Here is a 24123-nt window from a genome sequence, read left to right as displayed (position 1 = left end):
TGATTTTTACAAAAAGGGAACCAACACATCATTCTAGAGTGGCATTTGCCTGAGCTGCACATAAGCCTTTCTTTTCTATATTTCTATTTTTTCCCCCTTTTTATTGGTAGCACTCAAGAAAAGTTGTAAACCTGCGAGAGAAAGCAGCCTGCCATTGGCATCTCTCCACGAGTTAACGTTTCCAAGGCAACAGTCTGCAACTAGCTTTATTAGCCAAATTTATTCCATGTAACAATTAATTAGACATTCACTGTTCCTTCTGCCGACTCTATTAAATATGTCCTTATGTAGTGAGCATATAGCATTTATAACCCAACAGGAGTAGGGTGGTAATGTTGTTGTTTCTGGCTGGTGACCTAATGTCTTCTTGTATTGTTGCCAGGGAGAAGATGGATTTCCAGGATTCAAGGGTGACATGGGGTTGAAGGGTGACCGAGTAAGTATTCTGAAATCTTGCAGATATAATGATATTGTATTATAATACAAGTAAAGGCCGTCAGCCAATCAGAAACCTCATAGGGAGTACGATTAAGGCCTAGGCAAGATCAATGAAGAAGAGCATCCTGAGTTGGATTTATTATTCAAATCTAACCCATCAACTCCTTTTCCAACTCCACCTAACTGACAAACTGAGCTTCAAACGGATTGAGGAGGAGGGACTAGACCTATAAAATGTATAAATAAAACCCTGTAGCCTAATTTTTTGCATAAAAAGTAGATTTTAATCTATAATACCCCCAAAAATGTATGTGTTAAGTTTTATTATTTTTAAATGAATGACTCTAATTTTATCATTGCTCAATAACATCACCTAAATGATAAATGCCTCAGCTTTCTTTATGTAAATAAGCTTCCTCTGCACCCACAACCCTTGAACCACAATTCTCCGTACCCTGAGGCTCTCTATTCAAGTTTCACACAGCAGTCTCGCATTACTTTGCTCATCTTAATTCTTTCAACAGAAATTCACTTTTATTATCCCCTAAGATGATATGGCTGTATGCCTCGTTTTAGCTGAAAATTCAAAATAATTTCTGTATTTCAATGTGTTCCGTTGTTGCATTCACTGCTAATACAATACCTGTTGAGGAGATTTGTAGGAACAGGAACACAGTAAACAAAAGAAGATGCAGCAACTAATAAATAAGTAAAGCAGCATTACACATGCGCTTTACTGACATTTACTAGCTTCTGGTAAATGTTAAAATCAATATTGCTCTTGGCTGCTACTTCAGTAATACAGGAAACATGTTTTAAATCGAAATCCTATTAAAAAATATTGAAGACGTATGTTATGGCTGAGCTGCAAGACAGCAGTGTTATCGATAAAAACTTGACTTTGGATGTGGAAAAAGTCATAAAACCCAAGAACATTAACCTTGGCAGAGATGGATGCCAGTATTGATCCCTGCATTGCTCTTATTTACTGTAGCGTTCTGAATGCCCATTTCTTTATTTGGCCAGTCACAAAGCCTCTGGACTATTTCATTGTTGGCTGTAAGCGTTCGTTAGCAGGCTGTAAATACTGTACGGGGATCCAGCGTCTACGAAATGGCAAGAAAGCAATCCTGTTACTACATTAAATTAAATGGCAATGAAACAGTCCAAGCTTCGTTTATGAGCTGTGCGCTGGTTTCTGACTGAGGTAGAAAAGTCTTGATTGGGAGAAGCTCATTTGACAAGCCGTGCAGCAAGATACCAGCAATGCAGGATGAAAATACAATTTGTAGAACGCTTTATCAGAATCCTGTAGACTCAGTTACTCAGAGCACTAAAACCAAGGGTTAACAAACATTTTATGAAAAAGGGGTCTGTAATTAGGCCCTGGGAGTCCTGCATGTTTCTGTTATTTACTGTAAATCCTGAATCTTAGTTTACTCCAAGCTTTATTTTGAAGTACACAAAAGCAAAGGCACATTTTCGGAGAGGAATAAAGTACTCCTTCCTGCAACTAAGTTGCTAGTTTATGATCGTTACAGTTTTATTCCTTTTCAAAAATTCACCTTTGCCTTTGCGCTTGCTTCAAAATAGGGCCTGAGGAGTCTCAGACAAGAATTATTACGAAACCCCAGAAAAGAAATCTAAATGCATTGCCAAATCTTTCTACAATAGAGCAGGCAAGAAGCACATGTTGAATCTGCAGGAAGGAATCCCAGCATACAACTAATGTCCCAGAAAAAACATCTTAAAAAGTAATACTGTAAATTCTTTAAGAAGTAAATACTGAGTGTAAAAGACTTGGAATAGAACTTATACTGTAGCGGATCAGAATCTCTCAATTACCAAATCAGCCTAAATCAAATTCAGCTCCAGTCCTCTTAACCGCTTCATTAGCTAGTCTAATCCGTAACATTAGATCATGTTTGTATTGTTACAGCATTCAAAGCCCATTGCATTTGCATTAAAGAAACCTAATATCTAGCATGCATTTGTTTTCTGGTAGATGTACTTTTGGCACTAAAGCAATCTTGGTATGTGTCTCTTCTCCCAAGGGCGAGCTTGGGCCTTCTGGTCCCAGAGGAGAAGATGGACCTGAAGGTCCAAAGGGAAGGTCTGGTCTGCCAGGTGATTCAGGTCCACTTGGTCCCTCTGGAGAAAAGGTGAGGCTTTAGTTGGACAATTGTACTGAGCCACCATATAACTCTGCTTATCTGTACTGTATGTGGACAGTATTTGATTATAAGTTACATGGTGGGTTAATTTGGCGGTCTGTGCTTTATCTATACGATACAAATTTTTGTTTATGAGAACCAATCTTGTTTGTTAAAACAAAAGTGAATGAACAGTTAACCAGTAGTTGACCTATATTGATATCAGAATGTGAGGTACAGTAGTTAATACCATTTGCAAATATATTATATTATATTATATTATATTATATTATATTATATTATATTATATTATATAATAAAGGTAATTTTCTTTTTGTTTTCCAGGGCAAGCTTGGTGTTCCAGGGTTACCTGGATATCCCGGAAGACAAGGTCCAAAGGTATGGAGTTTATCTATGACACTCATTTCTTCAAATATATTGAAAACTATATAAAATATATTACCTGACTTTTTTAATACTCATCTCAAAATATATCAATGAGCTGAAACAATTGTTGAAAGATATTTTAAATATAAGCAATATCACACAGAAACAGACATTTTATATTGTGTGTATATATATGATATATAAAGAGACACAATACAAAATGTTATTTCTTCAGTGACATGATTTAAAAAAATCTAGATTATACTTTAACATTAAGACCATTTATACTTTTGTATTTTATGAATATATTTTACACATTGTCCTGCCAGACCTAGAGAGCAGCGTTGAAATGGAAAGAGGGTAGACATCGTAGAAAAAGAATTAGATTTCTTACTTTTGATTTATTATTATTATTAATTAGTCATTTAGCAGACACTTTTATTTAAAGCGACGTACAAAGACTAGGGGGTGAACTTTGCAACAGCAACTGCTGCTGCAGAGTCACTTACAATAGGACCTCGGTTTTATGTCTTATCCCAATTCATATGTCTTAATTCCCTGTGCATGTTCTTCTTGGCTGATAGATTAAAATATATGATGAAAACAAAAACAGCTATCAGTAACAGCAGCAAATATCTGATTTTCATATGGTAGCGCAAAGGACGCTGGGTTATGGGGAAAATGTCTATTGTCTGTTAGATTGCTGTTAATTATTGTGGTATTGTTATTGTTTATTGTTGTCATTATAGCGAGTGTTTTTTATTGGGAAGTGTTGTGTGTTATTGAGTGTTCTTCCTGGATTTATGTGATGTCACCGTCAGCAGTGGTGAGCACTGCAGGAGTGGGGGAGTGGCACGCTCCTGCAGTCAGTAGAGCTGGAGTGGATGTTTTGATTTGATGAGCTGTTTGTGAATAAACAGCGTTCTAGAGCAGAACAACAGCAATAATTTGTGTATGGTGAATATATTAAATGTATTCAAACCCATACATTATGAAATATATGATAATATATTGAGGTTAATATTATTATTATTATTATTTGTTTATTTAGCAGACGCCTTTATCCAAGGCGACTTACAGAGACTAGGGTGTGTGAACTATGCATCAGCTGCAGAGTCACTTACAATTACGCCTCACCTGAAAGACGGAGCACAAGGAGGTGAAGTGACTTGCTCAGGGTCAATATAGTATACATATATTTCATTTTCATAACAATAGCTGGCCATGCGAAGGTTGGTAATAGGCGAGCTGCTATATTGACTGAGCTCTTGTGTTTCTGTTTTTCAGGGGTCTCAGGGTTTTCAAGGTTTTCCAGGAGCCAACGGAGAAAAAGGAGCAAGGGTACGTACTGTAGAGTGTGAACCCACGAGAAGAATCTAACAGCATTACATGTGCTGAGCCACGACACTCACCCCATTCTTTACTGTTTTGCCTGCACTCTCTGATTGATGGTTAGCAAAGCCGATCATTCTGGAACAAAGAGATGTGCCTCTTTCAGTGTAATCAGATCAGATACTGAATTGTATTGTATTCAGAAATATTAGGATTAGATTTATGTAAAAGGATTTATGAAATAACAAGCATTTGTGGGCATATTAATATTATACATTATGAATTTAATTGAATTTAATTTTGAAGGCTGCATTTTAAAATGCTTGATAAGATTTGATGCTTGAAATAATCTGCAAAGCATCTTATTTACAGTTTATAGCAGCTTCCAGTACATGGTACTTTCTGTAAGGACTGAGCCATGTCATCTTTGTATCTTTTAATCTAATCTTTTTAAAAACACTGGCCATTAAAACACAATAGAATTGTTTTTTTAAATATATCCTTTGATTTTGTACTAACTGGTGATTTATCGGAGCCCGTAGATAAATGTAAACTAAGATAAAGCCCAGGCACTTTTTCTTTTTAAGCCTGCACAAATAATGCATTGTCAAAGACAGCAGACCAAGAGGATTACGTCTCAGCCCATTGCGTTTGAAATGGTTGTCATGTTTAGAATTCCAGGCCTGCCTCAAGCAGTGGTAATTTGTTTATTGATTTCACAACCGATAAAAGGGGTTTTGTCATTCAGAGCCCATACTGCACTGTTAAAGATCCATAGAAGTCTGCCTTCTTTACACTAATTCACTTTTCTTTTAATTGGAGAAAGCAATGCTCTTATCCATGTCTTCAGCATGTAGATCGAAATGCATTAAAGCTTTGTTTAAAGTGTCCACTTGAAAATAGTTTATTAAAATAACTACAGTAAATAGTCTATTAAGGGCTTGGCCTGGATCATATACTGTAGTAGATCTAAATTTCTCAATTGCCAAATACTGATTCAATCGTCCTAAACTCTTCAACAGCTAGTATAATGCATAAATATCAGGTTATGCATCCAGTTGTTTTAGTATTACACTATGGTAAGCCCAATGCATTTGAATTAATATAAAAAAAAAAAAAATATATATATATATATATATATATATATATATATATTACACATACTTTTGCTGGTAGAAATGACTCATGTTGTCCTCATAAAGAAAATAAGAAAGAAAAACGGCCTGGATTTTTGAGCCAGGCCCATGTAGTCACCTGGTTTACAATGACGTCCATTGTACATGTTTTGTTAAGTCAATAACCCAGCTTGTTTTTACTTTTGATGACTAATACGTCTTATCCTATGAAGTAACGGCAAGAGGACCAGCTTTGCTACTCGGTTGTCCCAACAGCTGCCAGTGGTTTGTTTTCTCAGGCAGTCCCTTGGTCCTCCACATCTGAAGCCTCCTTTGCCAGCTGTCTGGTGTGTTGTGTTTGTAGCATCCCTCCCAATGAAGTCACCTGAAAGCTAAAGACCACTGGTACACAGAGTGTACTGTGCATTGGTGCCATGTCTACTGTACTTGAATCGTAACAGCTTTTCATTATTTTTTTTAGGGAACAGCAGGCAAACCCGGTCCAAGGGGGCAGCGAGGACCAACGGTACGTATCCTTTTTAGTCCGTCTAGGTTCTGGTGTCAGGATTTGTTATTTGAGAGAGATTTTTTTTTTTTTAGTTTAGTCCTCACATTATCATTACATCAAAAATACATCTCCCCTTTTGTTTACTGTTATCTAGATCAGTGACTCCCCTTGTGAATCACTGAGTATTGCAACTAAACAGCGATCAACTACACAAGCAAAAAAGGCCCCTCATGTTCTGAACATCAGTAATTCAGTAATTGCTTATGAATTCCAGTTGGAATCAAAGCCTATACCAAAGTATTTTGACTGTATTAAAAGGTTCCTTTACTGCATATATGAAACAGTTCTCAAAGAATTAGCAACATCTAAAAATCTTTCTGTTTAAGAGAACATTGGGATGGAGCTTGTGCTTAGCAAACATCATGAAGCTCATTCTAAAACAGAAGCAGTGCCCTGTAGTTGCAGTGTGTGTTATTTCAATCAGCTTGCACAACAGCTTTTCACTCAAGTGCAGGGAGAGCAATGTGAAGATACAGAGTGTTAAATAATGCAATAATGTACTCTTCCTGGGTTTCATTTCCTTCAAGGGTCCTCGTGGAGAGAGAGGTCCAAGGGGTCCCACTGGAAAGCCAGGGTCCAAGGTGTGTTTCACTAAACACTGCTATTCTCAATCAGAAGCCTGTCTTTCTTAATTAGATGAGAGTACTTGCATTGCTTTTTAACTGAATGGCTTCTGATTCATCTCCACAGGGCAACTCAGGGAGTGATGGTCCAGCTGGTCCTCCTGGCGAAAGGGTATGGTCCATTTGTTATTATTATTATTATTATTATTATTATTATTATTATTATTATTATTATATACTGCATAACCACTGCTATGCAAGAAACAGTTCGACTGAATTCTGCAGTGGATGTGCAGTATCACAGTGACCTACATGTTCTGTTTTATGGTACTGACACCTGTGATTTGTCATTATACCTCTTCTGGCTACAGTAGAATGTTTGTTACAGACTGTGTGCCGGTACTAGATAAACCAGGCCTTTACTACATAAGGTAGAATACCCCAAGGGTATAATTACCGTCACGTTACCATCCTTCTGAGGGCATTGCCAGTACTACAGAGTAGATATTGCAGTGTCCTAGTTACAGTCACTTCCCTGGAGCTCTGCAGGCCCTGCAGGAATACAGTTGTGAATGTTTGATATTCAAACTGAGTAATTACACTGTTTCTCTTAATCTTAAACTAGATGTTGGCAATTAAAACAGATTATTATTATTATTATTATTATTATTATTATTATTATTATTATTATTATTATTATTAGTGTGTGCTAGATTCAGGAGTATTACAAATCAACACGAATGAAGCTGTGTGATCTGGTAGCAATGGTATCTTCCTTTTGTTTTTCAGGGTTTACCAGGACCTCAGGGACCCACAGGATTCCCTGGACCAAAGGGCCCACCTGTAAGTATCTTCTCATTGAGAATGAAACACTTTTTAGATGCACATGAGGATTCATTTTGAAAAATGAGCACTACTAAAATAGGCTCGTCCTGAAGACCACTATTTAGCATGCGTGATGTCACAATGATGTGACAAAGAGCATCTTTTCTGTCCTGGCTTTGGGAGGCCAGGGTCATGCATTTAAACCCCCTTGTGCATTAATAATGTCTATTATCTATAATGTCTAATGCATATCCTCTTCAGGTCTCATAGTCAACACATGCAGACATACATGCATACACTGACTGGCCAAACAATTAGTATGTAGCCATGTCATGTAATCCACATATCAGTCTGTGTACTACGTACTGTACAAACACACAGTACAAAAGGTCTAAATAGATGGTATGTGGAATTGATATGGAGTAATACTCCAGGCCCTCAGTGCTGGATGCCAGGTCTCAAGAGAATGGCTTGGAGCAGCTGTATAATCCCTGAGCGGTATTGTGATGTAAGCAACGTGTGAAGGTGTCTCTGTTAGATTAGATATTGGAGTCCTCTCCTTAAATGTAGTTCAGGGCCTCCCTTCCGAGAGGAATAATGAATTCATCTGAGAGCCTGCTTTTACTGATTCTGAAGGTATTTCCTTCCACTGGGTGACCAAGCTGTCTTTTCTCAATCAGGGTCCCGCTGGCAAAGATGGACTTCCTGGACACCCTGGACAGAGAGGTGAAACTGTGAGTATCGTGCTGATCACGGGACTGCATTGGTGTGCTGTTAATGCTCAGGACAGGACTTAGATAAGGAAGGCCTCCTGATTTGTAAACTAGCTTATTACTCATGTTATGACGTCAGTTGTTTCTTGCTGTGACATAACAGTACATACAAATGTCCACAAAAGAGAATGAGATTCTGCACTGTCCATGTGCCTGCATATACAGCCCAACAAGAATTGGATAGAGAAACATGTTGTTGTAGATAAACAGGGCGAAGAGAAAGACTATGACAGCAATGTACTAATGTACGTAAAAAATAAAAAAAAATGCCATGAGAAGGAAAGTTATTTTAGGATACCTACATTCATTAGAAATGCAAAGGGAAGTATTGTAGTATCTCTATAAATGGATATTAATTCCCAGAGAGATGGTATGCTATTGCAAATCACTATACTGTATATCTTGTAACTCCTATTGCATTTATCTCTTGACATCTAACCTTGACTTTCTCTTCAGGGTTTCCAAGGCAAGACAGGTCCTCCTGGGCCCCCAGGTGTGGTTGGACCCCAGGTAAGCCTTGTTTACAGCGTTGTTTACAGCTCATTAGTAACTTACTTTCTACAGGAAAAACAACAGCAACAGTATCTTTTAAGGAAAACTTGGCCGGTTCTGTCTAATATAGTCTCACGAGAGGCATTTTATTATCAGGATGTTGTGGTGGTGGCGGGTGGTTTGTACCATGAAACGTGTTTCACCACCCACACAAAACTGTGTTAATGGCTGCAAATCAAGCTATTTTCATGCTTGACTGGCACAACAAAAGACTTTAAAGTCATGCACAGCATAGATTAGTAATTTGTACATGTTCACAAGGAATAAACATCAATGGGTTGTGCACATCAGGATTTGGAAACCAAAGTGAAGTGGTCACCGTTATAATGCCATCTTTTATGTCATCGCACTAAGGAAGGCACTGAAACCTGCCTTAAGACAAAATCTCTCCAGTATATTGACCTATGGTACCAAAGAATGTTCAATTTTAGCCCACTTTACTGCATTAAAGTGTTATTGTTGCTGAGAAGCTGGAGCCGAATACTGATTAGGAATGTCTGGATCTGAAGCCATTTTAAGTAAGTAGGTTTCTGCCTGACCTCAAGTAGAAGCCCTTTATACATTCCACCTGCTTTGCAGTTCCTGATATTAAGAATGTAAAAACTATTAACGATTCAAAAAGCTTTAAAAGCTTTTCATCTGATAATATATAAAGCCTTCCATTTATTAATTTATTCCCACACTCATGTCAGTGATCCACAAAGCACTTTAGTGATGTCACTGGGAACATTTTGGGAAAGGCTGTTTTTTTGTGGACTGCCTTTCCTGTTACAAGGCTTCAGATTGCATTCGTTACAACAGCCATTGCATCATAAAGTGCTCGAAACCAAAAAAATAAATAACAAAAAAAGGCCAATAGTTGAAGGTGTAGATCGTTATGATAAGCATTTTGCATGTTGACCTCGGCCAGTTGCCATGCTGTATGTGGCACTTTCTATACTGGAAATGGAATTTAAGCCAAATGGATTTCTAAAACATATTCATTTTAACAAGGACCCAAAATGTTTTATTTGTCTTTTATACTGTCTCTAAAGGGATCTTTCTGTCTCTTTTTTATTATTTATCCCTGGTGTTCCTTATTAATAAGTGAATTTAATGAGCAGATTTACCACTTCATAGGAGACCCAAGCGTACTGAGTAATTCCGGCTGGGCAGTTTATTAGATGGAAGATGGGATATTATCTTGAGGAAGAATTTTAAAGAAAAAAATAAGAAATAATTGCAAACAGAAACTTATACTTGTCAGCTAGCCAAAACGCTCAACTAGATGGGCTTAATTTAAAGCAAACTCTGAGCTTTAGCTGTCTAGTCACATTTAACACTTCCTAACAAGCGGTACCTCCAGTCAAGGTTGGATAATACAGCAGTCCAATGGGTTTTCAATTGAAACCCAAGCCCAGGTACGCCTCTATTCACCCCAGTAACATGACTGTGTTCATTTGTAGTTCAAAAAAGACACTGGCCATGATACTCACTTGAGTACAAGTCTGTCTTGCATCTACGTTTGCTTTAGAGACTTATATGGCTTTTTTTTGCAGTTATGCTAAATTTACTGGCTGTACACTTTAAAGACCCCTTTGGAACAGCTGGTTCTGACAGGGAGTGCTGTATGAATGCTTTGAACCTACCTTTCTCCTCCTAGCTAATGAAACAATAGGCAATTTGGTCGAAGAATTACAGTGACGCTATTGCCATCGCAACAGAACTGAACTGCTCAATATTTTATAGCTGCTGCATTATATCTGTCCTATAACTTTGGTTAATTTCAGGCCGAACCATGTGTATAGGAAGAATGCCATTGTATAATTAGAATGCCTCTGATCCTGTGTACCTATGAATTGTATTGTTCAGGGTCCTACTGGTGAAACTGGACCAATGGGAGAGCGTGGACACCCCGGGCCCCCTGGCCCCCCTGGCGAGCAGGGTCTCCCAGGAGCTGCTGGAAAAGAAGGTGTAAAGGTAAGTTACACAGTTTCTACGCTCATCAGCTTGTGCTGATTATAATTAGGGGTCTACTTAAATCGTGGTAAATTTACGTATTTTCACAGGTATGTTGCGGAATAAAATTAGGATTTCGCGGACATGTTTAAACATTAAATAAACCTAAGTAGACAGTATTTCAGAACACTATAGAGCCTAAAAATAGTGGTACTTGCTTCCTTATTAAAATAGTGCTAGCATTTGTTAAAGGCGAGTATGCAGCATCCCCCTGCAGTTGACTTGCCCATACACTGAGACTGCACGTTCTGCATCCACTGAATTGGTTGGAAGTGTAAGGCAAAGCTTTGCCAAGTTATACAGATGTGGAAATCGATTAGAAACAGCCCCAAAACTCGTTTACCCAAGGTCATCTGGCATACTTTAATAAAGTCAATGTATGCAGCATGTTCGTTGTCATGTTATTTGTCCCATCCAATAATTTATTTTATTAGTACCGAGTCAAAACAAAGAAGACGCGGCTATTCGGGTCTAAAATTCCAACTGTAACAGCAGGTTGAAGCGAGGTGGCTGTGCTGGATCGTTTTAGTACTGATTTAACTTGCAGACAGGAATACTTCTTGTCTGGGCTGACTTTCCAGTTTGGTTTCTGAAAGCTGTTTATTTTACGTTCTGTTCAGCAGCCTCTGAAGTAGCCTTTTGTTTAATGTGTGATTCTGAAGCTAAATAGCGATCGATCGTATTTTCTCCAAATACACATTAAGATATGGAAAACAATTACCTCAGTCTGCATGTAGTTTATTTGGGAAATATCTTGAAACGATCATCAGCCGAAATATACTTTGCTTTCTTTGTCGTCCATTTCTACTATTTTACCTCCAATGCTGAAAACTAGATTTTAGCAACCCAAATCAAAACAATGCAGCACCAACTTTGTCCCGCCCCCTCCTGCACAGTACAGGTCACATAAAAGCAGTAAAGACGCACTGATAGGCTGATTAAAACTTTGTCATTTGAATAGTAAACAAGAACGTTAACTGCTTTGGAGAATTTATTTAGTAAATGTTACTTGTGGACATTTTTTATTTGTTTGTTTTTTGCTTAAGTGCAATGCACACGGGACAGCGAAGGAATGAAAATGGGCTATCTGCAGAAGGAAGATACGTAGTTTGCGTCACTTGCATTGTGCAGTAGTTCATTTAAACAAGTTTTCTTTTTTTTTTCTCTCCGTACTTGGTTGTATGCATTGGCCCCTAAGAGGTGAATTTCACGGTGACCCCTCAATTTCACGATTTCCGCGAAATCGCGATTTAGGTAGGTCCCAAATTATAATCAACCACCACTGAGGGTTTCCCATTACAAACCAGAAAGAGACCACCAATGAGAAGCAAAGCACCAAAGGTTAATTAGCCAGCTGTGCTTTTAAGAACCCAATGGTCAATGACATCGCCCGATGGAAGAAGATTCCAAGCTACTGGAGTTGCTGAGATTGGGAACCAGTTAAGGGATGAACACATTATTTGGTCACAAACAATATGGTGCTCAGTCCTGGTCAGTCATGTGATATTAATGAGGCTTTGGCATTTTCAGGGTGACCCTGGTCCTGCTGGCCCAACTGGAAAAGATGGTCCTCCTGGTCTGAGAGGATTCACAGGAGAAAGAGGACTTCCAGGTCCAGTAGTAAGTACAAATATTATTCATTGCTGTACTGGTGAAAATCAAATACAGCTGTCTTAAAAGAATTGTGCAATAAAGTGCTTTCAAATCACAAATGCACACTTTATGAGATATACATTGTGCAGTAGCACACTAATAAAATTTCAGCCATGTTAAAGAAACCTCAAAGCTTTGTTTTACAAATAGCACCGCTTATCTCTTTCTATAAGCTGGTCGTACTCCATTGATATAGGCACATTACAAGTTCATTGAATATTTATCCATGAAGTAAACAAAATGGAGGTGCTTTATTTGGGGCTTGATTCTTAGAACATGCTAGTAAAATATTATTGTGTTGTTTGTTGCTTAGCTGAGCATAGGATTCACAAGAAAGCCTGACGCAGTTTTTCTAGGATAGCTGCTGATTTTATTATTATTATTATTATTATTTTGAACTTTATATGTTTGTATTTAATGTTCCTTTTCTTTTTTTCAAAAGGGTGCAGCTGGTTTGAAAGGCAACGAGGGTCCCAATGGTCCACCAGGTCCTGCTGTAAGTAGTGACTGCTGAGCAACATCTTTTATGAACGATATAAATTAATTTTCTCTGCAGCTTGCTATGGCTCTACTGTAGTGTAGAACAGCAGCCTACAGTAAAGATGCTTGGAAAGTCTTTAAAAAAGTTCTGTAGACATCTGTATAATCTGAGAAACGACTTTGGTAATATTGGTATATTTCAATACTTGGTTGTGTATTCCCACTGGTATACATTGCACTCAGCTAAAGCTATAGCTTCAGTGGTGGTGTATTCTGACTTCATCCTATGTCTTATGTCACTGAGTATACTTACAGTAGCATGGAACATTGTTAAAAATGTGTAGACTTCCTTGGGGAGTCTGTTTCTTTTGCAGCCCCCTACCCTACTAACCCCACGTTGTTCCTAACCCTGTGGCTGTTTCCCCAGGGTTCCCCAGGTGAAAGGGGACCGGCTGGCCCAGCAGGTCCAATCGGACTTCCAGGCAGACCCGGGCCCCAGGGACCCCCTGGACCATCTGGGGAAAAAGGAGGACCTGTAAGTAATGTATTTATTTATTTATTATTGAATGCTAGTATGCCCTTCACTTAAAGAAACAATTTACTCTCAGAAACGGACATTTACGGAAGGGTAATATATTGTAACCTCTTCATCTTTCTTCAAGTAAAAATGCACACTATTCTCTGGAATTGCTAATAGTTCTCGAACTGTCAAGGTATTTGAAGGATTTGGTCAATAAATCTCCATCCAATCCCTTCTATTACAGATAACTGTTGGAGACTATTCTGAATCCTCTATTCTTCTTTGTCAAATCCCTTATGAAAGTATCTAGCTGAGACAGATGACATGCTCTGCATTGGTTTAATGGCCAGGTGAAATGATGCAGTCTTTATATGGAGAGAATGACATGTGTCTTGCTTGTGTTTCAGGGTGAGAAAGGCCCTCAAGGCCCTGCTGGTCGGGACGGTATCCAGGGACCAGTTGGTCTTCCAGGCCCGGCTGGACCTATTGGGTCTCCTGGAGAAGACGGGGACAAGGTATAGAGGTGGAGGGGGAGTGGGCCAGCGACCTGTGATATACCTACAGGATAATTACTAGGCAGACTTTCATCAATTCAGACAACAATATGCTGTTCTTCAATGGTCATTCATTCAGTACTGGAAGAACTAGAGCTAGATTCATTGTGGTAAATGTAATTGAAACCTCAGAGCTCCATGTATCTATATATTTGTATAGGGATGGATAGTTCAATTAGTGGACCTACTCAAAATATCTCTAGTTTTATTGATTGTGTATACTGTAGATACACTGACAGGTAAAATTTAAATTATTGGTAAAACAGGTAGGTTGTGGGTAAAAAGTGAAGGTAAAATAATTATGCAGGTAAAGTTATTTTCCATTTAGGGGATTTTATATATTTTATCTTTCAACCTCCAAGGAAATTATACTTAATTTGAATATATTTCCTGATCCAAGTGGCTGATTTATAGAAATGTAATAGAATGTTGAACCATCTTTTTTTTTTTTTTTTAATCACTGCAGGCATAGCAATTCAGTAATTCAGCTATAGCCTAGTAGGAAATCAAGGTGAGAGTTTGCAATGCTGGATGATTCTGGATATTTCAAGGGGGAAAAAGCAGCAGCAGCATTTTGAATAATGTAAAGTATGATGGCAGGTTTGCTCACGTGCCTGGCTGTGACAAACACGTAATCTATTTCCTGCAACAACCGTTAGCACATTTTAAGGAGGTATGGCAATTAACAGCCATAGAGTCGAATGCTAGACAGCAAACACTACCCTGGTTTCTTACTCAAAACCCAAATACAGCAGTTCTCTGCATTTGTCACAGCAAAGTGAATAACATACAGTAAATGTGTACTGTAATAATGGATTTTATTTATCATGTTTGTCTTCTTTTGTTTTCAAATAGGGTGAACTTGGTGAGCCAGGGCAGAAAGGAAGCAAAGGCGACAAAGGAGAACATGTAAGTAGTTTTCAAATATTGATATTTGTACTGCAGTATTAAATTGTAGTTGACTGTTACTTGCTTTAATATACATTTTGAAGTTATCATGATAATGCAGTGAATGATGTTTTCATACAGTTACACTATGAGCTTGTACCATCATACATCCACATGAACAGTACTTAACTCTTGTGTGAACTTTTATTTCTTTACCCCCAGGGTCCACCTGGTCCTACCGGTCCAGTAGGTCCAATTGGACAACCTGGCCCTTCTGTAAGTACAGAACCTCGTATTCCCCTTCCTTGCATTAGTTCGTACAGTCCACTGGCATCGACTATCTGTGTGCCTATGTTTTTTTGTTTATAAATCAGTAGATTCTTATTAGTTTGTGTTTTACTATTTTCAGTGTTTTTTTTTTGTTTGTTTGTTTGCTGTCTTGTAAATGAGAAGATTCATATCAATGGACTAATCCTGAATTAAAAAAAAAAAAAAAAGTTCTAACAAATAAATAATTCATGTATTCTCCGGTATTAGGCTGAGATAATGTTATGGTAATAATGACCTTGTTAAAAAAAACTGCGCTTAAGGAATGTTTTAATTATAATCCTTAGTGAGCAGTAATATCCTGGGTATCTACTTCATATTAAAGGGCATGGGATTGATAGAGGGTTTGTGTGCCTGTATAGAATGTTAATGGGGTATTGGTTTGTGTATATTTCTTTGTGTTAATGGGGTATTAGTTTGTGTACACATATAGAATGTAAAAGGGTATCAGTTTGTGTACATATATATAATGTTAAAGGGGTATTGGTTAGTGTATACGTTCACAGTGTTAAAGGGGTATTGGTTAGTGTATATGTTCAGTGTCAAAGGGGTATTGGTTAGTGTATATGTTCAGGGTTAAAGGGGTATTGGTTAGTGTATATGTTCAGGGTTAAAGGGGTATTGGTTAGTGTATATGTTCAGTGTTAAAAGGGGTATTGGTTAGTGTATATTTCTGTGTGTAATGCTAACAAGGTATTGCTGTGTGCATTTCCAGGGTGCTGACGGAGAGCCTGGCCCCCGTGGGCAGCAGGGTCTCTTCGGTCAGAAAGGTGACGAAGGCCCAAGAGGTTTCCCAGGACCACCCGGCCCTGTCGGTCTGCAGGTAATGGCACATTACTTTGCTCCGGGAGTAGAAATTCATTATATTTTAGTTGTGATAGACATTTCTTCCCAAGATATGCTGAAGACCTTATGACAGACATGGAATAAGTTAACAGTTGCAGTATATTATGTACAAATGAGTGTTCAGTGACAGTTTCGACAAGCTAATATCTTTGTAAAATAAAAAAGTGAGAAAAAACCAAAAGCCTCCATTGTATAAAATCTTCTGAAAGATGAAAAGAGGAATGGTTCCGAGCAATTCATAACTTAAATAACAATGTGTTTCTCTTTGTTTATCAGGGCTTGCCTGGCCCAGCTGGTGAAAAAGGAGAAACGGGTGACGTTGGTCAAATGGTAAAATATTTTCCCACCTCCCTATTTAAACCATAAGTAGATATACGACATTGGAATATGTGCATTAGATGATGAATTTGTCGTCTTTAATCAGTGCGTATCATTTGTCTTTTAGGGTCCGCCAGGTCCCCCTGGCCCCAGGGGCCCGTCTGGCTCTCCAGGAGCGGATGGTCCACAAGGGCCCCCAGGGGGCATTGGAAACCCAGGAGCTGTGGGAGAGAAAGTAAGACTTCCACACCCTCTGAATCTCAGATCGTTTGATTGGAAATACATCACATCTGAGGCTATGCAGTAGTTCTAGTACTTCGCTCATTATGTATATTGCCAACTACAGACTGTCCAGATGTATGGGGAAATGTAGTTACTATTTAGTCATGAGAATGTTTTACAATAAAAATAGATGTCAGAGCCCTAGTAAAAATATTTATTTTTAAGATGCTTTCTATGTTTTTTATAATGTGTCCTGTTTTGACGGTGGCACTAAACCAGCAAAAGAGTTCATTTTTGTTCAATCCACCAAGAGCACATTTTGCTGCTTACATTTTTGTATTTTCTTAGTATAAACTGATCTGAAAGCCCTTTCCGATTTGCAGTTTATAAACATTTACTGTGACATGACACTGTTGCCAGCTTTTAGTGGTCGACATGAGAATCTTTACAGATTTACCAAACTGTCTTGAACTGATAAGCATTGGTAATGTAGCATGTGTTTCACTCCTGCCCCTAATGATGAACATAGGAGACTGTGCCATTCTGATCTTGCATGCATCACTCAACTCAATTAGTCTATTATCAAACAAGATGGAAATGCAGAGATCTACAGAAACTTGCCTTTTCTGAACAAGGCACAGGGGATTCCGTATCTTTTTTTTCCTCTGGATCAGCATGTTTTTTGCCTGTTTTGCCATTTTAGCTTTGAGAATGCTTTGTTTGAGGTTTAATCTCTTTGTTTTTTTCCCCCACAGGGTGAGTCTGGCGAAGCGGGAGAACCTGGTCTCCAAGGTGATATTGGACCACCAGTAAGTCAAATTTGTATTCTTTCCAGCCAAAGTATAGGGAATATTTTGTACTGGTGGAAGGCTAAATTCAGTATAAATGTATTTAAAGTTTGGTGGTCATTTTAAAAGCGCAACAACACACAAGATGTGCAGTAGTTATAAAAGCACTGCCCTTCTTAGGCACTTGTTATTGCTTATGTATATTATGATTTTATATTCTACACATTATGCATAACTCTACAGTAAATTACAAAGAAGTGTGCAGGAAAATTGTCATTAGAAGCAACAGTAAAAACATTGAGATGTGACATCAGCTATTGATTTAAAAAAAAAAATCTATAGCCTAGTATTATCATGCATAGTTTATAGTTGTGTTAAAAGTGTTGTGTGTTCTTTCTAGGGTCCCAGAGGTGAGAGAGGGGAAAAGGGTGAAGCTGGACCTGCTGGTTCATCAGGCCCCCCTGGTCCTAAAGGTCCCCCTGGAGATGATGGCCCCAAAGGCAGCCCTGTAAGTATGACACTTCTACTTTCCCATTCACGGATCACCTTTTCAAAATCACTGGGGTAAGCTAGTCTCAACCCATAGTGATATAAAAGACATACAATGGTTCAATACATCAGATAAATGGCTCCTTAAGTCTGTAGCTAGATTAATGGGTAGACTTGGCAAAGACGATGAACTTAGAAAGAAGGATCAAATGTAGAACTAATACATAGCCAAGCAAAAAAAGACAAGCTGATAGAATCGGATATATTGTGGTTAAAAGAAGAAAAATACAACTAGGGGTATATAAGGTGCTACAAAACGGCAGAGTTACCCAGCGCATTATCATCATTGCTGTTGTGAACCATATTGAATCTTGTCTAAATCCATGGGACACTCAGTTTTATCATACAGGGTTAATCTGTTAAATCTTTGTTGTGGGTTTGCTGTTAATCCATTTCTTCTGTGTATAACCAGGTTGTGTTTTTTTTTCTCCAGGGTCCAGTCGGTTTCCCTGGTGACCCAGGTCCTCCAGGAGAGTCTGGCCCATCTGTAAGTCCACACATGACCTTGTCAATAGATATGAACATCTGTGATAATACAGGAGTTCTGTAATAGTAACAAAACAAGGTATGCAAGTTAATTTGAACCGTGTCTTCCCCACAGGGTCTGGATGGTCCTCCTGGTGACAAAGGAGATGATGGTGAAGCTGGACAACCTGTAAGTGACGCAGTCATTCCCTGCTGTGTGTTACACTGGGTGGCAGCATGTTGCCCACATGTTACTGTACAGTGACCATCTCCTTTTGCTTTTTGCCCTTGTCTAGGGGTCTCCTGGTCCTACTGGAGAGGCTGGCCCTTCAGGTCCCCCAGGGAAGAGAGTAAGTTACCCACAATTCATACAAATGATATCCTTATCTAAAAAAATGCCATCAGGAATTCTCTGGCACTACCTACTTCGTTCAAGACATTTAATATATATGTTGGTCATCTGTTGTAGGGTCCACACGGAGCTGCAGGCCCTGAGGGAAGGCAAGGTGAAAAGGGTGCTAAGGTAAGGAGTTTTTTTAGGGGAAGGTTGAACTGAATAGAATCTCACTACCCTTAATAAATACTGTAAAGCATTGCAGCAAACATAATGAAGTCAGTGCAGTGGTGTCACCATATTTGTGTATCAAGGTAAACCTTTTTAAAGATGCTTACTTTACCACCATTATTGGATTGGCAATAGTCTGTTCCTAAATCTCCTAATGATGGTGAATAGAACTTGTCTTCCACTCCCAATTCAACTGGTCTTGAATGGAGGATTAGTAGAAGTTGTAATCCTCCATTCCAGCAGGTGGCGGTAGATCATTCTGTGGCACGCTCACTTGGGCTAGAAAGAGACAAGATCAAATAGAGAAGATGGTTACATCTGAATTCTCTGCCAATTAGTTTAGGAAACATATCTTGTCAGCTTTGTGGAAATTGAAGGAGAGGGTGGGTTAATCACGTTCTTTCTTCATTGTAATGCTTAAGATGCCAAACCTGCACAATGGCACATGGCATTATTATTTATTTATTTCTTAGTCGACGCCCTTATCCAGGGCGACTTACAATTGTTACAAGATATCACATTATTTTTACATACAATTACCAATTTATACAGTTGGGTTTTTACTGGAGCAATCTAGGTAAAGTACCTTGCTCAAGGGTACAGCAGCAGTGTCCCCTACCAGGGATTGAACCCATGACCCACAGGTCAAGAGTCCAGAGCCCTAACCACTACTCCACACTGCTGCCCTATATGGTGCAATGGCATATATTAATCTCTGTGCACCTTTCGTTGTTCAATAGGGAGAATCTGGTCTTGAGGGTCCTCAAGGAAAGACTGGTCCAGTTGGTCCACAAGGAGCTCCAGGAAAGCCTGGCCCAGAGGGTCTCAGGGGAATCCCCGGTCCGGTGGTAAGCATATACAATCACAATTCACTACTGCTAAGCAGCTGATCACTATAAGTGAAGCGTCTCAATGAAAAGAAGAATATCAGTCAAATCAATTGCAATAGGATTGCTACAGTTAAATTGTTATGGACTGTAGAGTAATAACATACCTGTGTCTTCAGGTATTTGAAAACAGTAAACTCACTTACTATATAGTAAATACATGATAGGGCTTCAGGTCATTGGTATACCACAACTTATACATTAAGCAACCATCCATCACCAGTTACAATATATTATTTGGTGAACATATAAAATATGGTCGAATTAAAATTTGCGCTTGATGTTTTGCAGTCCTAAGCACTGGTGTTTTTTTTAGCTTTTAGAATAAAACTAAACTTTTTTGTGTGTTTTTGTGTTTTCAGGGTGAACAAGGTCTCCCAGGTTCACCTGGTCCAAATGGCCCTCCTGGTCCAATGGTAAGTGATACGTGACTTTAAATGGTAGCTAACCTATTATTGTAATTGATGATACAAACAGAACACGTGTCAAACTGTTTTTTCTTCTTCTTTGTTAAGGGTCCTCCTGGTTTGCCAGGTCTCAAAGGTGACTCTGGAGTAAAGGGTGAAAAGGTAAGGCTTGAAGCATCTTGACATTTCTTACAGGGATTTTTCTACCATAAGTACAAGTTCAAGATCATTCAATCGTATAATTCTGTTCAGAGAAATATATAATATTGTATACTGAAGTTCCTCTGTTACAGTTAGGAAGAGGAGTGGAAATAAGTTATCCCAACAAAGGGCATATTTCAGGTTGTCTCCTAATGGAAAGGGGCTGACAAGCGAGTTTCCTTACTGCTGAAGCGCTCTTTATATAGGAAGTAGGGAGTTTTCTGTATATATTGTGTTGCTTCAGATCCTATGCTATGCCACCCATTGACTAAGTAGGATGGTGTGTAATGCTCTTTTACTTGTTGTTCTTAAATTCAGGGTCATCCAGGTTTGATCGGTCTGATTGGACCCCCTGGAGAGCAGGGGGAGAAAGGTGATCGGGGTCTTCCAGGTCCTCAGGGGGCGACAGGTGCTAAAGGAGATACTGTAAGTATTGTTTCCTCCAGATGAAAATGAAACTGCATGTGGTTAGCTACTGTACACTAACGCATTGCTTTTACTGTGTTTTAGGGTATAAATGGTCCAACTGGTCCAATTGGCCCACTTGGTCCTCCAGGATTACCGGTAAGTAGAAGATCTGGGGATAAAAAGATACCTGCTTCAATGATGTTCCATGTATTGTTGTGGGGGGAGACATGGGGTTCGACTCAAAGGCAGTTGGTACAGTTGGTGCAGTTGGGAGCCATAGAGAATGCAACCTGAGTTCATGCTAAAAAGGGTTTAGAAAAACAGAACACTGTACTTTCAGTTCACGAGTGCAGGGCAGATTCTTTATGATGTCACCACAAAGGTACAGTACTGCCAGCATGGTAGCAGCTGTTGAGACATTGACTTCAACTGGGATCTTTCTTTCTCTGTGTCTTCCAGTCAAGGTACAGTACTCTTCACAACTGTGTTTTACTGGTCTAGATTAACAAAACAGTTGGCATACAGTTACAGTACGTTGGTCAGTTGGTATTGATGGGAGATAGTGGAGATTCCCATGCTTGTTCCAAAGACCTATGTCCTATTTCAGGATAGGTAAAATGATCTGTTTGTTAATTTTCACTTTAACATGGAATTGTTCATTATGTTTTGAATGATGCACATTTTCTCCTTTCTTCTTTCTTCAAGGGTCCTCCTGGTCCAAAGGGTGCTAAAGGTTCATCTGTAAGTACAACCTATTGGATCACTAACAAGGGTCTTGGTTTAATAGATACATGTACAGTATAACGTACAATCCTCAGCCCCAGCAGCCCCTGCTGTCCTGGCTTGGGCGGAATTCTCACTCCTCCCACTGCTTCCCTTCATGCAACCTTCTATTGGCCAGTATATTATGGAGTGTGGGCACCATTTATTTATTTCTTCGCTTGAGTGCTTTAAAAAGGGGTTGAAGATTTACAGTATTTACTCCCTTACCATTCCCTTCGCAAAGTGACATTTTGTTTCATACTAATTTTATGTACTGGATTTACAGTAACATTGACAATTGCAAGAAAGCATTATTCCTAAGCTAATAAGATGGATTCTTCTTGTCTTCTCCTGTAGGGTCAAACTGGTACTAAGGGTGAAACAGGTGTGCCAGGCCCCCCTGGTCCTCCAGTAAGTATTTTAACCCTTTAAGTTTTGTTTTAAGTTAAAATTAAAGACAATACAAATATTAAAAAGACTAGGTTATAATACCAAAAATAAGAAGTAGGTTTTAATAAATAATTAATTCAGCCTGTCTACTCTTATTTTCTTTCAACCCTAGGGTCCTCCTGGTGATGTCATCCACCCTCTGCCCATGCAGTCCTCTAAGAGAAACAAGCGCAACATTGACGCAAGCAAGCTCATGGATGAGGGCAACCCAGACAATTACATGGACTACGCTGATGGCATGGAGGAGATCTTTGGCTCCCTCAACTCTCTGAAAATGGAGATCGAGCAGATGAAGCACCCCCTGGGTACTCAGAACAACCCTGCCCGCACCTGCAAGGACCTGCAGCTGTGCCACTCTGACTTCCCAGATGGTGCGTTAAGGGTTTAGGGTTATTTCAATGGACCGCTAGCAGCACAGGGTTCTTTCAATAGGCCACTAGCAGCACAGAACCAAAAACATATATCTTTATAATAGGTAGAATGATCTCCACACTTTTTCAAGCGATCCAAGTGGATTTTGCCAGTTTATTCTTATTCACACATACATTTCAAGCTTACATTGTAACTGTTGGTTTGCAGGTGAATACTGGATTGATCCTAACCAGGGCTGTTCCAGAGATTCCTTCAAGGTTTACTGCAACTTCACAGCAGGAGGGGAAAGTTGCATCTTCCCAGACAAGAAATCTGAAGGAGTAAGTGCTGTTGAAAGAAAACGCAAAGTTACATCTCTGTGTCTCTTCAGATTGAAAGCAGAACCACTGTCTCTCCAATATCATAAAAATATATATCCTACTATTAACGTAAGCAAACTGTCAAATGATAAATCAACCGTTGCACACTTTGAACTTAAAATAAGCCTCCATGTTAACTGACTGCCTTTGCTATTTCTGCCTGAAGACTACTACCCTACTGTGACTCTGAAGTCACCATTAGATTGTAGCACAACTGGCACGTCTCTGTTCTCCAGTGGGACTAATTGAAATGCAAAGCTAGGTCTTTGAACAGACACCTGAGTCCCGTGCTATTGAACCTCTTCAGCCTTAGCCATGCTTAAAATTATGAAAAGCCTACAAAATTAAATATCTATTTATTGAGCAGAAACTGAAATTGTATCTAATTTCCGCTAACACTTCAATATACATGTATGATTCTTTTTTCTCCTCTGTTGTTGATAGATTGTTCTATCACAATAAATGGAGGTTGTCAGCAGTCGGTCCCAGGATGCTAACATTTATTTTATTGCTGTTTACCAGAGGCGTTATCACAGAGGGATCCATTTCTGAATGCCTTTGCACAGTTTTTCAATGTTCAGCCAGTAGGAAACATTAATGCAGCCTTTGAATACTTAAGATCCCTCTTTAAAGTACAGTCAGTGGTCCTGTGTATAGAACATTTAAATACTCATTGAAATGAAGCTGCAATGTAACAGTGTCTTTCATTTAATTTTTCAACAGATGTAAAATTATATTTTGAAAATGAAGTAGATGAATCTCTATTGATTTGGATGGTTGTGTAGTTGCAGTCAGGTTGACTACGTGGCGCAGTTTTTTGTTTTCAACTGGGCAAATTAAATGGCATTTCCTTATTTAATGTGGCTTTTTTCCCTCTCTGTCCCGCCTCGCACACTAGGCTAGAATCACATCCTGGGCAAAGGAAATTCCAGGCTCCTGGTTCAGTGAATTCAAACGTGGTAAACTGGTAAGCCATCCTCCCCAGTCTGTTTCTCTTCCTTTAACCAGTTTCATATTTTACAGAGTAAAATGGCTCGTTGGCCCAAAGATGTGCCTGGTTCTTGGTATAGTCAATACAAGCGGGGGTCACTGGTAAGTTGCACATCAAGGTTTTGAGTCTTGAGTCATGCATGTCCTTGGCACCAGCTTCAATCAGTAAACTGCATGTGTCACTGGTTATTTGCTCAAGTAAGTCTAATAGTAAAGGTGTTATCTTTATCAAATGATAGAAGGTTTGGGACAAGCTTTTTAAAGAAACTTATCTTTTTGGTTTGCCGGAAGGGTTCTTTAGCACCTTCCTGAGAGTGATCCCATCCATAGTGTTTCTCCACAGATGGCATACAATGGCTAACCTATACCACAGCTCAGAGAAGACAAAAGTCAAATTTAGTGTGAATA

General features: G+C 39.0%; 1 protein-coding gene across 2 annotated transcripts in view; it reads left to right on the top strand.

The window, feature by feature from the left end:
* Positions 1 to 24123, top strand: part of LOC117396902 (collagen alpha-1(V) chain-like) — a 129662-nt gene that overhangs the window by 97137 nt on the left and 8402 nt on the right. Inside the window, exons 29-64 of one of the 2 annotated variants that reach the window (XM_033995213.3) lie at positions 383 to 436; positions 2493 to 2600; positions 2937 to 2990; positions 4266 to 4319; positions 5907 to 5951; positions 6521 to 6574; positions 6684 to 6728; positions 7346 to 7399; positions 8062 to 8115; positions 8611 to 8664; positions 10558 to 10665; positions 12235 to 12324; positions 12800 to 12853; positions 13265 to 13372; positions 13765 to 13872; positions 14767 to 14820; positions 15022 to 15075; positions 15842 to 15949; positions 16249 to 16302; positions 16418 to 16525; positions 17268 to 17321; positions 17701 to 17808; positions 18283 to 18336; positions 18451 to 18504; positions 18611 to 18664; positions 18784 to 18837; positions 19620 to 19727; positions 20129 to 20182; positions 20282 to 20335; positions 20693 to 20800; positions 20885 to 20938; positions 21488 to 21523; positions 21902 to 21955; positions 22107 to 22365; positions 22574 to 22686; positions 23749 to 23817. In XM_033995213.3, the coding sequence (XP_033851104.2) occupies positions 383 to 436; positions 2493 to 2600; positions 2937 to 2990; positions 4266 to 4319; positions 5907 to 5951; positions 6521 to 6574; positions 6684 to 6728; positions 7346 to 7399; positions 8062 to 8115; positions 8611 to 8664; positions 10558 to 10665; positions 12235 to 12324; positions 12800 to 12853; positions 13265 to 13372; positions 13765 to 13872; positions 14767 to 14820; positions 15022 to 15075; positions 15842 to 15949; positions 16249 to 16302; positions 16418 to 16525; positions 17268 to 17321; positions 17701 to 17808; positions 18283 to 18336; positions 18451 to 18504; positions 18611 to 18664; positions 18784 to 18837; positions 19620 to 19727; positions 20129 to 20182; positions 20282 to 20335; positions 20693 to 20800; positions 20885 to 20938; positions 21488 to 21523; positions 21902 to 21955; positions 22107 to 22365; positions 22574 to 22686; positions 23749 to 23817 (2709 nt within the window). Of the gene's footprint in view, positions 1 to 382; positions 437 to 2492; positions 2601 to 2936; positions 2991 to 4265; positions 4320 to 5906; positions 5952 to 6520; positions 6575 to 6683; positions 6729 to 7345; positions 7400 to 8061; positions 8116 to 8610; positions 8665 to 10557; positions 10666 to 12234; positions 12325 to 12799; positions 12854 to 13264; positions 13373 to 13764; positions 13873 to 14766; positions 14821 to 15021; positions 15076 to 15841; positions 15950 to 16248; positions 16303 to 16417; positions 16526 to 17267; positions 17322 to 17700; positions 17809 to 18282; positions 18337 to 18450; positions 18505 to 18610; positions 18665 to 18783; positions 18838 to 19619; positions 19728 to 20128; positions 20183 to 20281; positions 20336 to 20692; positions 20801 to 20884; positions 20939 to 21487; positions 21524 to 21901; positions 21956 to 22106; positions 22366 to 22573; positions 22687 to 23623; positions 23693 to 23748; positions 23818 to 24123 lie in introns of both variants that reach the window. The other variant, XM_033995212.3, reaches the window with a different exon arrangement.

The sequence above is a fragment of the Acipenser ruthenus genome, chromosome 31 (assembly GCF_902713425.1).
Source record: "Acipenser ruthenus chromosome 31, fAciRut3.2 maternal haplotype, whole genome shotgun sequence".
NCBI lineage: Eukaryota > Metazoa > Chordata > Actinopteri > Acipenseriformes > Acipenseridae > Acipenser > Acipenser ruthenus.
Note: the sequence above shows the minus strand (reverse complement) of the source record. Positions and strands in the feature narration are given on the sequence as shown.